Raw genomic sequence first — 13,373 nt, 5'->3', positions numbered from 1 at the left:
TGGAGATGAGGGGAGGGGACTGACTGAGGGGGTGCAGGGACACACGAGGAGAAGGGTGTAGGACCACATTGGGACGGGGGAGGGGGTGTGGGGACACATGGGGATGGGGGGAGTGGGTGTTTGAGTTGGGGGGGAGGGACAGGGGATGCAAGGATACATGGGGGAGCAGGGACACATAGGGACTGGGAAAGATGTGCCTGACTGAATGGGAGAGGCTAGAGGTCTGCATGAGGGACATGCCCTAACAATCCCTTCCTGCCCTCTCCAAAAAATCTGATCCATACTTTTCCCACCCATACCCAACAACCCTTCAAGTTCATACCCAGGCTCCTTCCCAGCAATTACTTCCCTCTCCCTAAGCTCCTCTGATACGCCTGACTTCCCCAAGTCTTTGCACTGCTTCTGAGGGGTGCAGGAAATACGGTTCCGTACAGAAGTGTAAATGAATTATTACTCCGAGTTCTGTCTTAATATGCCTAGTAAGGACTCGATATGTCAAAAAACATTTCTTGAATCTTTTTTATTGTCTGTATTGTTACAGACATACTTCCTGACAGGTATTTTGAAATAAATGTCCAAAAATAATTGAAACTGGTGTGATTACAGTAAAAGCTGTTTTATCAGGCACTTCCCCAACTGGAAAGCTCTGTAAAGCAGCATTTCTGATCTTAATTGAAATGCCGGCTTATAGTCCAGTTGGCACGGGGCTGGCAAGGGGTTGGGGCGCAAGAGGGGGTGTGGAGCGTAGGCTCTGGGAGAGAGTTTGGGTGTGGGAGGGAGCTTGGGGCACACTGCAGGGTGCCAGATCCAGGGGCCACTGCCTCTGCCCACAGGTGCCACCCCGAGCACACACTCTGCAGATTCTGTTGGCTGGGGACTGTGGCCAATGGGAGCTGCAGGGCAGCGCCTGCAGGCAGAGGCACCACACAGAGCTGCCTGCTGCGCCTCGGTCTAAGAGCAGCTGGGACAGGTTGCCATTTTCAGGGAGCTGCCCGAGCTGAGCGACCCCTGGATCCGGCACCCTGCACCCCCTCCTGCACCCCCAGCCCCCTCCCATAACTAAAATCCCTCCCAGAGTCCAAGTTCCGCGCCCCCTCTCACGCCCCAGCCCTGTACCCCCTCCTGCACCCAAACTCCCTCCCTCTTAGTTAACCATCATTTTTCACTTACCGGCACCCCCCATTCCCCCAACATGCCAGATAAAACAGCTTTTACTGTATATTGTGTTATTTTTGTCTACTAAAATAGGCAGAATTTTGCAGAATTTTAAAATATTGTGTACAGAATTTATAATTTTTGGTGCAGAATTCCCCCAGCAGTAATCTTTTCACTTTGTGTAATGAATCTGAAACTTTTCCCCTACTTATAATGAACCAAAGGTGAAATTTTCAGAAGCACATAAGTGCTTTCATATATTGCAGTAAATGATAAAAATGATTATTTTGGTCATTTATTTTTAAAACTCATGAAAATATTTTCATTACTTCTATATAGCTGGAAAAACTTACTGTTAATATGACAGCACATAAATATTGGTAGTGCTACCATCATTCTTCCTATTTGAAACAGTCCTGATGCAGAACATTTCCAGAAATTGCATAGTCTTCTAAATAGATAATTTCCAGTAGTCAATGTATTGCAGTATTATCATTGTTGCTGTTATAAAGTGCCCTTGTACTCTGGCTCCGATACATATGTAGTACATGCCTATCTTTGCTTTGCTTATCTAGATAAGATACTGTAGAGGGGTCAGACTCGTAAGTAGGTCTGAGACACTGGACCTTTAAAATACTCACACATATGTATGGAGGTTCTTTTCCTACTTCAAGCAACTTTAAATTTGTTTTTAATACTTAGGGTGGGAGAATTCTCCCTGCTCTCAGGGTATAGGCTGCCATGGTACCAGCAGCAGTGTTCGTGTCACAGCTGACTGCACTTAAGAGGCAGCAACAGTCAGTGCCACTGACATGGTGTTACCATGATTACATATGCAACCATAAAAGTAAGAGATTTTGAAGCTAAATATTTATACAGTGGAGAAAGTAAATGCCAAATACTTGTTGATCAAAAGAAAACAAATTCTACACATATGGGAGTACATTTTCAAAGGAAGATGTGGGCAGTTAAGTTCACAACTAATGGAATATTTGTGCGTGTAACTCCCCATGTACCACTTTGAAAATTTACCACTTAGTGTTTGATTATCCTGATTTTATAGACTCTTTCATCCAGTGTCTTCAGAGCCTAAAATGTTGGCTGGTTAAAATAGCTAAAAAGTACTTTGGATTTTAATGTGTGATTTTTCATCTTTCTACAAGTGGGGAATGAAAGCTGTCCATTCTGACTTCTAATGTGAATCTACAAACTATATAGAAATGAAACTTAAGTAGAAATGAAAACAAGTTGCTAAAAATAATGTTTGGTTTCTGGCTAGATGAGATTAATAGGTGAAGAAATGCATTTATCAGCTTGTTCTTCAGCTCTCTAGAGGGTCCTCTGACTGTCATTAATATTTAAACAAAACTAAAAAAACCCAGCCACCTTGGGAGCTTCTCACTTCCGATCTTTAATTTGTTTCACGCTATAGCTACCCATACAAATTCAAGTCTGTAGTCTACAACAATGAAATTGGAAATGAAATTCTAAATTTCAATTTAAAAGCATGTAGAATTAGAGGACATCAAGACAAGGCATATTCAGACTGGTGGTTTTGTGATAACAATATATGATGGAGAATAGGAGAGGTTGGTTTTGGAGTAACCTTTTAAAGTGGAGCACAAGTGGTCTTGTCGTTAAGTCCTAGCACAGGCATCAGGAGACTTGAATTTTATCTCTGCTCTACAAAAGGCTTCCTCTATTAACCTGGGGAAGTTGGTTTAATCTGCCTGTACCTCAGTATGCCTATTTGTAAAAAGGTGTGTTGTAATTCATTAGTCTTTGTAAAACATTTTTAAATCCATCAGATGAAATGCACATGAGAAGTGCAGAGTATTGTCAATATGTACACATTTCTGTGCTACGCTTGAGCCATAGGATTGGAGAAGCTGAGCTTCTTGTATGAGGCCCTTCTTATGGAATATACATTGAACTGTATCGGTGTGGGTTATCTTTGGAAGAGACTGTTTATTCATCCCAGAGAGAGGACACTGTCATAATGACCTTCAGAAGATGAAGTAAGTGGAACGAAAATGGCACTCTCTGAAAGAAGGATGGAAGACCCCAACAGCCTGGATCAATCAGCAAAGTTGTACCTTATTTTGATGCAAAAGACAATAAAGCACTAATTATGCCAGAGTTAAACCGCAAAGTGCAGCTTCATTTTAGATAATTTTTAACAAAATTATTTTTCTCTGTTTTATACAGTTAGAACATAACAGTGAAAGTAAATCAGTTACAGAAACACTGGATTAGGGTTAATTCGTATATTAAATCCCTCACAAAAAGTAGTGTGAAAAAATGGCATCAAACAGGCTTTTGTTTAAATACAAGTAATCAAATGCAAAATGAACAGAAGTTTCTATCTTGTTTGGTCACTTGCTTTCAGTGATGATTGATATTTTGAAACACATTAATAATGACCAGAACCAAGATGTTAGTTAGATTAGACTGACACCCTAAATTTCTTCTTGGTGCTGTCTTCCAGGCTAACCGTGATGCTGTACTGAGCAGAATACCAGAGCACAAAAATGATCGCATCATCAGTTTGCAAAGTGCATCTGTGGTCTATGATTTGCTTACAATTGCCTTAGGGAGAAGAGGTCAATATGAAATGCTATCAGAGGTACGTCTGTAATAGTAAATATTTCCAGTGCCATGTCTTCAGTTTGTTTCCAACTGTTAACATATATGAAATATAGATGACAAAACTATCTGTGGTCATTTTAAAACAAAAATTGCCATTAATTTATTACTCTGTTCAGTTATGTTGTAGTAAAAGGATCTAAACAATTTCATAAAAAATCTTCTACTGTAACAATTGTATTATAAATAAATCCTCATTAGTGAATAGCTGGAAAAGGAATTTATGAAACTATTTCTTTTGAGGTAAGTATTTTATATAATTTCCCCCTTTGGTCTCATACCGTTGTGACTGCTCTAAAATGCTGTTCATAATAATAATACCTGGCTCTTACATAGCTAATAATGAGCTTCTCCCTCATTAATTGTCTCTTCAGATCTCTGCTATAGAAATTGCATTTGATGCCTGAAGAGTTTTATTTAATTATGTAATATAGAAATCTGTTCTTTTTAGGTATGCCTTCTTACATGTTTAGGGCATTTTAAAGTGTAATCTCTTATTTCTCAAATGCATAATAGCTAATTAGGCTCTTTGCAGAACAGAAGGTTTTTCTCCTGCTTAAAGCAATGCCTTGAATTCAGCAAAATGCCATTAACTGAGATTCAGGTTAGCCATCTGTATGCACGATGAGCCCTAGTCACACCTGAATTCCATATGTTTCACTTGACATGAAAAGTCTGTCAAGGAATTGATTACCTGGTTAATAATATGCCTCAGAACATTCACTGAAGGATTCTTTACTTAAAGTAAAAAATTCAGAAATGTTATAATGTCTGTGAAGCATTTCATATCAATATCTCCTCATGCTCAACTCTGAAATGGAAGTATTTCCTCCTGTTACCAGCATTTTGCAGCTTCAGGTGGTCTACACGCAATTTTTATCAGAGTAATAGTAGCCCTTCCATGAAACCAAACAGTATAAAAGCTTAGGTAGTGCTTTCATTTCTCAACATAATCTTGGATTGTCAAATATTTTAAATTTCTTTCCACTAAATTACTTTGTTTCCGAAATTGTATATCCACTATGTGGTGTTTACATAGAATTTGTTTGGAGCTTCATTTGCTAAGCATGTATCCTAGTGTATTAATGTAGGTTCGTGCACTTCAGAAATTAATGGCCCAGGGTTTGTCCCAATGTCCACCAGTGCATGTAGGCATGTCAATTATACTGATGCATCATGAAACTTCCTCTGATTTCATGGCTCTTGAGTAGGACTCATCCTATGGTTAAAATTAAGTCTTTGCCAGATTGGGGCCTAACTGTTGGGTTATTTTGTACATCAGGCCACTTTTCGGAAGCTTACCTTTAGTCACACATTTTTGAAAATCTTGGCCAATACATAACGTTTAAAAATATTGATACTCTTGCCCTGAAGCAGCTATTCTATATGTGGAAAAAACAACTTATATAAAGACATTATCTATCAGAATAAAATGTATGTCAAAATATAATGCCTGTCTTTGATGGAAAGATACAGATGTACTGTTCTGTCAGATGTTTTGTAAGATCTGTTCTACGCTCATATCGACAAAGCATTCAACTAGCTCTTAAATCCCATGCACTATTGTCCAAAATATTCCAGAACATCCAGGCTTTTAGGATCTAGTGTTCTCCAACCACCCATGGCATTGTGCAGCTTATCTGCCTTCAGATTCTGTGGTCACCAGCCAGGAGCCTCTAGCTTAATGTTGTTGTTAATGTAAAAATAATAAAATTTGAAAAGTCTTTGATCCATTAGTGTTAATGTACTTCAGCTTGGTCAAAAAGGAGTTGGTAATTCCTGTTTATAATTAATCTATCTAAATATCAATCCAGCAGAGGAAATTTCCTTCCAGATAGCCTGTCATCCTGTCTTGGCCTGAGCTTTCCTTTGGCTCCTCCTTGGAGCTTCGTATTACCTTTTGTGTTCTGGAAACCAGGTGATGATCTGTAGGTGCTCCTGAAAGGCAGCCATTTTTTGGAACCAATAACAGTTTTTGCTCATGCAGAAAGTAATGAAGTGCTTTCAGCAGAGTCAAGGAATAGACCTTTATATCTTTTTCCTGATCTCTTTAGGTTTTTTTCCCCCTGGCCAGAATAGTAAGGGTTTTATTTACATTTATAAAGATACTTCTCTGTATAACATTTCAAATCTTCCAAAAATCATTCTGTGTGAATGGAACTCTATAATGCGTGCTCTCGGAATTAGCATAGAGATCAATATGTATGTAGTTACTGTGATGAAGTGTATTTGGTCCTTCGTGAATTCGGGGGAGACCTTTCTGGACCAACAGCATCTTTCCCCAAGCAGGTCACTAGAAAACAAACCCAGTTCTATTTTATCTAGATTAATGGATTTAAGATCATAAAGGATCGTTATGCTTATCTACTGTAACCATTTGCATACAAAGACCATCAGATTTCACACAGTAATTCCTGTATCACACCCATACCATCTGTCTGACCTGTAGCATATCTTTTAGAAAAATATCCAGTCTTGATTTAAAAATGTTAAGTGATTGAGGATCCACCACATCCCTTGTTAAGTTATTCCAGTGCTTAATTACCCTCACTGTTAAATGGTGTGCTTTATTTCTAGTCTGAATTTATCTTGCTTCAGTTTCCAGCCATTGGATCTCATTATGCCTTTGTCTGCTAGATTAAAGAGTCCTCTACTGCCAGAAATCTTCTGTAAATTCAGGTGCTTACAGACTGTGATAAAGTTACCTCTTAACTTTCTCACTGATAAGCTAGATAGATTGAGCCTCTTAAGCCTTTCACTGCAGGACATGTTTTCTAGACTTCAAATCATTCTTAAAGTTCTTCTTTGAACGCTTTTTTCCATTTTTAAAGTATGGACACCAGAGCTAGACAACAGTATTCCAGTCCTTTCCTCAGCAGTCCTGTATACAGAGATAATACCCTCTCTCTACGATTACCTGATATTTCCTCCTTATATGTCCAAGAAATGATAACTCTCTTAGCCACAGTATTGTACTGAAAGCTCATGTACAGTTGGTTATCAACCATGACCCCTAATCCTTTTCAGAATACAGCCTCCCCACTCCATCAATCCTGAAAGTATGACATTTTTTTTGTTCCTAGGTATATGACCTTGCATCTAGCTATATTAAAATGCATATTGTTCAGAGGAACCCGGTTTACCAAGTACTCCAGGTCACTCTATAGTAGTGATCTGTCCTTATTATTTACTACTCTGCCAATTTTTGTGATCTGCAAAACGTATCAGCAATGCTTTTATATTTTCTTCTGGATTATTGGTAAATATGCTGAATAGCATTGGGGCAAAACCAGATCCCCATTAGAAATAGCTCCCTTTGTTGTTATGATGATTCTCTGTTTATAATTACTTTTTGAGGTCTGTCTGTTAGCCAGGTTTTAATCCGTTTAACATGCATTATACTGGTTTTTGTGTAATGTTGGGTTTTAATCAGAATGCTATGTGATACTAAGTCAAATCTTTTACGAAAGTCTCAGAATATTACGTCTACAAAGTTGTCTAGACATTATGATGTCTAAAGCAAACTTGTGATCTCTTCAAAAAAGACATATTTATCTGACAAAACCTATTTTTCATAAAACAAAGCTGATTAGTACCAAGCTACCAATCTTTATTTTATTTTTTTTTCTAATTGCATCCCATATCAGTCCTTCCATGATTTTGCCCAGGATTGATGTCAGGCTACCTGCCCTTTTTAGTTTCCCCGATCACCTTGCTTACCCCTTTAAAAGTACTGGTATATTCGCCTTTTTTCTCTTGAACTTTCCTACATTCCAAGATTTGTTAAAAATCAACACCAGTGGTTCAGAATTCTCCTCAGCTAAATCTTTTAAAACTCTCTCTCTCTCTCACATGCGTGTATGGCATCTGCAGAGCAACGTTCTGTAGATGCAGTTGTAGGTCCATAAGCCATCTCAACGCCTCCTCTGTGACAATATCGGATAAACCATTGTCCATTTCACCTTTGAATCCATATTTGAAGTACTGCGTTATTATGTTTTCAATGGTTTGGATGTTCTTGCTGCAGTCGCATGAAAGGTGAGTCTTTGATTTTCCACTTGTGCATCAAGTAACTGCATCTTCCATGGTTTGTTCAGATGCAGTTCAATGTTGTCCAACATCTGCATGACAGGTCGAAACCAGGAAGGAGGTTTGTTGGGTTAGTAATAATTTGCTTGTTTGGAACCATAGATGAGGTTAAGACACTTTCCCTTCACTGGATTTGGAGACCTGAAGTGTTTGCAGATGGTCCATAGTGGTTTTTGAAATTTCAGTCATTGTTGGGGTGTGTAGTCTGGATGGTAAGTTCTGGATAGTTTTTGGCACGTTTAAGTTCTCATACTGTGGCTATGTCTCAACAGATAGCTGGAGGTTCAGTGTTTGCAAATACAAAAAGCCACCGTTGAGGTGTTGATTGTAAAGTTTCCGTCATAATGCACATGGTCTGATTCAGCTGCCTATCCACAAGTTGACTCTGACAGCTTCTTGTCCAAAACTAGTGCACAGTACTGTGCAACTGAGTATACCAGGGCTAAGGCCAATGTTCGTAGCACCAAAGCAGTTGGTGCCCAGATTGTTCCCACTAACTTTTGGATAATGTTGGCGCAAGCTTTCACTTTAGAGTCTACTTTGTTGAGGTGGTCATGAAAGGTCAGTGAGTGGTCAAGAATGACACCAAGATGTGTTGGTTTTGGGTCATAACGCACAGTGTCACCATAAAACTAGACAGTTACTGCCTTCTGTGATTCTGTTTTCAAGGTGGAAAGTAGAGACTGCCAATTGCTCAGATTTGGTGTCAGCCACCACTTTTGGAAGTAGTCCTCCATGATCTTAAGGTCAGATGTAAGGGTTACTTCAAATTCTTTAAAGTTATGGGGCCTGAGTTGTGAGTGCCAAATCATCAGCATGCAGAAACTTCTGCGCTGTTGTTTCAGGGATATCGCTCTTGTATACATTGAAGAGTATTGGAGCAAGTACAGAGCCTTATGGTAGCCCATTATTGAAAGTACATGGCTTGCTGGTTTGACTTGCGAAGTGTACGGACATCCTTTGGCTGCTAAGCTGGCGTTCAGCAGCTGGGAAATGTGCACTCAGGATCACTTTGGCCAGTTTCAGTAGTAGTGCATCCTTCCAGACTATATCACATGCTGCTGACAGATGAATGAAAGCAGTACTGATCTTGAGTTTTTGTTGGAATCCAGCCTTGGTGTTTGTAGTGAGGCCCAGGACCTGGTCACAGCAACTTCCATGCAGTTGGAAACCAGCTTGCAGATGGAAACTTCCATGCAGTTGGAAACCAGCTTGCTCCTTGTGTAGGCTGGTATCTGCAGCAGGCCCGATTTGGTTCCAACTCATACACTTCATCACCTTGTAGGTGGTTCTTAAACAGGAGATTGCCCTATAACTAGATGGGTCATGTGCAGGTTTTCCAGGCCTTAGGATTGCAATGACTTTGGCATCTCTCCACACAGTGGGGATTTCACTGGTCTCTAGGATGTTGGTGACCATCCATTTCCATGTCAGTGGACCCAGGTTATATAGGAACGAACTTGAGATAGATGCCATCTTTTTCTGCTGCTTTTCCCAGTTTTGTGGCTACATTGACTGCATCGATCTCCCTATTTGTGAATGGTCCAAACCACTGGGATAATGAAGAGTGTGTGGACCTCACCTGCTGGAGATGATGCTGGACTTGTCTGCGCTACTGTTTGTCCACTAGCTGTTTTGATATCCACAAAAGTTTAGCAATAATGGCATTATCTTTCACCTGCATCCTAATGGAATGCAAGGGATATGTAGCCCCCAGGTGTCTCAGCAGATTCCAGGAACATCTGCTTGTGTGTATGAAATGTAGACTGTCTGTTCATTCGGGCTACTGTTTCCACCTTGTTGCATCCAGAAGGGCTTTCCAATTTATGGGTCTCTACACTTGGCATATTTATGGAAGAGCTCTTGGCTCTCTGCAGTCCAGCAAGGAGTATACAATGACTTGTGTCCCTGGAGGATGTTCTAATCTCCCCGCAAAGAAGGAGCTCAGTAAAATGGTGTGACTGAAAGCACCCCTGTATTCACACCCTACACATTGCTGTAATAATCTTTATACGAAATATGCCTTGTGAGGTATCATTTGAAAACTAGTAACTCGCTGGTCAATAGTATGGTGAAATTTATGTAGCAACATTATATGTAAAGTTATGAAATCCCCCAGGATGATATTAGCACATGTTGAAAACCACACAGCACTGCCTAAGCAAAAGGTGTTAATCGGGTCTGTCTTAAACATATGAATATGTGTTTACCTCAATTTACACATAAATAGTAAACAGGATTCTAGAGACAACAGGGGGAGATGGCAGGAGACAAAGCAAATTGACATTTCAACAAACACATGTGAGGGGAGAGAGCATGGAGTGTCCTTCATCACCTAAATCCATGTCACCTACCTCATTGTTGGAAAATTCTGCTTTGAGGGGTAATCTTCAGAAGAATTCACTTAAAAAGTTCACTGAACTGTAAAAGAGAAGAGCAGAAATCCCCAAATTATCTCTTTCACCTAAGAAGACAAAGGCACCAGCATCTTTGGGCCTCCTGGAGAGATCCTCACCAGGGGAAGGGTCAGTCACCATCTTACTGGAAAACACTGGGTGAGAACATGTATTTTAAACAAAGCCTTGAATCAAAACTTGCTTGATTACGTTTTAGACTTTTAGATGCATGTTCTCACTTTTATTTGCTTGTGACAACTTTTAACTTAATCTCTTATACTTGAATTCTCTAAAAATGCTATTTTCTTGTGTTAATACACTTTTTTTTAAATCTAAACCAATATAATCCTGAGTTTAAAGTGAGCTGTTTGGTAACTCCAGTTAAAGTAGCAAACTGTTGAATATTGGCTTCATACAGGAGCAACAAACCTTAGTATCTGAACTGTCCAGGATAGGGCTGGAGAGTGCAGAACACACATTTTTGGGAAAATTCAGGACTGGGAATTTATTGGGGTCGCTCTGCAAATAGTAACCAAGGCTGATGGAAGCCGAAGTGTGACTGGTGTGTTACTGACAGGCTGCTGGAGTAACTGTTGTTGGACCAGGGCTACAGCAGTAAAGAGGCACTTCAGGATATGACCTGCATGCTGGTAGGCTGTTTGAGTGTGGCGCAGGAACTTCAACCGCAAAGCATTGTGGGGTATGTGGTGACACATCCCCTCACTGATCTGGATTGCACCTCGGAATGTGACAAACGGTCAAAAGTCTTCAGGGTTGGGACAATGTGGAAGATTGTATTCTTCACAGTTGTCGTGAAAGTGGCTCAGTCAACTTTTTTGGAGCTCCAGCATGGTGCTGGTTTTAAGTAGAGTACTGGAATTTGAATGCCAATGTGGGTCAGTAGTGATCTGTGCTGGCTGTTCAGGAAGTTGTCAAGGACAATCCGTGATGCAGGTATTGGTGTGCATGTATCCTCTTTAGAGGTGAACATCAGGCCAGGGCAGTATCCTGTGCCCTGTCTTGCAGAATGGAAAGTGACATGCTGTTTTGCGTCAAAAAGGAGGAGTATATCATTTGCTGATGCCCACTGTGTCAGTTCTTCACCTGTAGTATTGTTTGCTGCCTAGCTCCACTGTGTGTGGTGACTACTAAAGTCCACCACAAATACAGCAGGGTCCTGTGCGGTTGGCAGAGTTGACTGAGGGCACTTCACACGGGGTGGTTTGTATACATTAATGATGGTAAACTTGACAATGCGCACAGAGATTGTAGTTGTTTCTTTGTGCACTGTAGGAAGTAGGACCACATTTTAGTTGATCTCCTACTTCATGTATATTGCCAGCCCATATTTTGGGTGGTAATTGCTGGCTCTGAGTTTATAGCCATTGATTTTGTAGCAGCAGGTTTTTTCTTCGTTTGTGGCATAGGTTTCCAGGAAGGCGAGGATGTGGATGGTGATAGGTTTCAGAGTGGTAGCCATGTTAGTCTGTATCAGTAAAAAGAACGAGGAGTACTTGTGGCATCTTAGAGACTAACAAAGTTATTTGAGCATAAGCATTCTTGGGCTAAAGCCCACTTCATCAGATGCATGCAGTGGAAAATACAATAGGAAGATATATATATATACACACATACAGAGAACATGAAAAAATTGGGGTTGCCATACCAACTCTAATGAGAGTAATTGATTAAGGTCGGCTATTATCAGCAGGCAGGAAAAAAACAAAAACACTTTTGCACTGATAATCAGGATGGCCCATTTCAAACAGTTGATAAGAAGATGTGAGTAACGGTAGGGGGAAATTAGCATGGGGAAATAGTTTTTAGTTTTTGTAATGACTCATCCACTCCCAGTCTTTATTCAAGCCTAATTTAATGGTATCCACTTTGCAAATTAATTCCAGTTCATTGGAGTCTGTTTTTGAAGGTTTTTTGTTAAATAGTTGTGACTTTTAGGTCTGTAATTGAGTGTCCAGGGAGATTGAAGTGTTCTCCGCCTGGTTTTTGAATGTTATAATTTTTGACGTCTGATTTGTGTCCATTTATTCTTTTACGTTGAGACTGTCCGGTTTGACCAATGTACATGGCAGAGGGGCATTGTTGGCACATGATGGCATATATCACATTGGTAGATGTGCAGGTGAATGAGCCTCTGATTGTGTGGCTGATGTAATTAGGTCCTATGATGGTGTCCCTTGAATAGATATGTGGACACAGTTGGCAACGGGCTTTGTTGCAAGGATAGGTTCCTGGGTTAGTGTTTTTGTTGTGTGGTTGCTGGTGAGCATTTGCTTCAGGTTGGAGGCTGTCCGTAAGCGATGACTGGTCTGTCTCCCAAGATCTGTGAGAGTGAGGGATCGTCCTTCAAGATAGGTTGTAGATCCTTGATGATGCACTGAAGAGGTTTTAGTTGGGGGGCTGAAGGTGACGGCTAGTGGTGTTCTGTTACTTTCTTTGTTGGGCCTGTCCTGCAGTAGGTGACTTCTGGGTACTCTTCTGGCTCTGTCAATCTGTTTCTTCACTTCAGCAGGTGAGTATTGTAGTTGTAAGAACTCTTGATAGAGATCTTATAGATGTTTGTCTCTGTCTGAGGGGTTGGAGCAAATGCGGTTGTATCTTAGAGCTTGGCTGTAGACAATGGATCGTGTGGTGTGGTCTGGATGAAAGCTGAAGGCATTTAGGTAAGTATAGCGATCGGTAGGTTTTTGGTATAGTGTGGTGTTTATGTGACCATCGCTTATTAGCACTGTAATGTCCAGGAAGTGGATCTCTTGTGTGGACTGGTCCAGGCTGAGGTTGATGGTGGGACGGAAATTGTTGAAATCATGGTGGAATGCCTCAAGGCTTCTTTTCCATGGGTCCAGATGATGAAGATGTCATCAATGTAGCACAAGTACAGTAGGGGTGCTAGGGGACGAGAGCTGAGGAAGCGTTGTTCTAAGTCAGCCATAAAAATGTTGGCATACTGTGGGGCCATGCGGGTACCTGTGGATGGTGATCTTCTTCAGCATTTTCTCCTGGTAGTCACACTTGCATCATGGGAGGTCTTCAACATTCAGTTGGCAGATCTTTACCCCAGGTCCAGTC

The 13,373-nt window shown here is 40.6% G+C and overlaps 1 protein-coding gene across 8 annotated transcripts in view; it reads left to right on the top strand.

The window, feature by feature from the left end:
* The window catches only part of TTC7B (tetratricopeptide repeat domain 7B), a 322,836-nt gene that overhangs the window by 137,803 nt on the left and 171,660 nt on the right, over window positions 1-13,373 (top strand). For all 8 annotated transcript variants that reach the window (XM_037900827.2, XM_037900829.2, XM_037900831.2 and 5 more), the window contains one exon: window positions 3,644-3,781. In XM_037900827.2, the coding sequence (XP_037756755.1) occupies window positions 3,644-3,781 (138 nt within the window). The remainder of the gene's footprint in view (window positions 1-3,643; window positions 3,782-13,373) is intronic.

The sequence above is a fragment of the Chelonia mydas genome, chromosome 6, assembly GCF_015237465.2.
Source record: "Chelonia mydas isolate rCheMyd1 chromosome 6, rCheMyd1.pri.v2, whole genome shotgun sequence".
Taxonomy (NCBI): domain Eukaryota; kingdom Metazoa; phylum Chordata; order Testudines; family Cheloniidae; genus Chelonia; species Chelonia mydas.
This window is presented reverse-complemented; position numbering and strand designations above follow the sequence as displayed.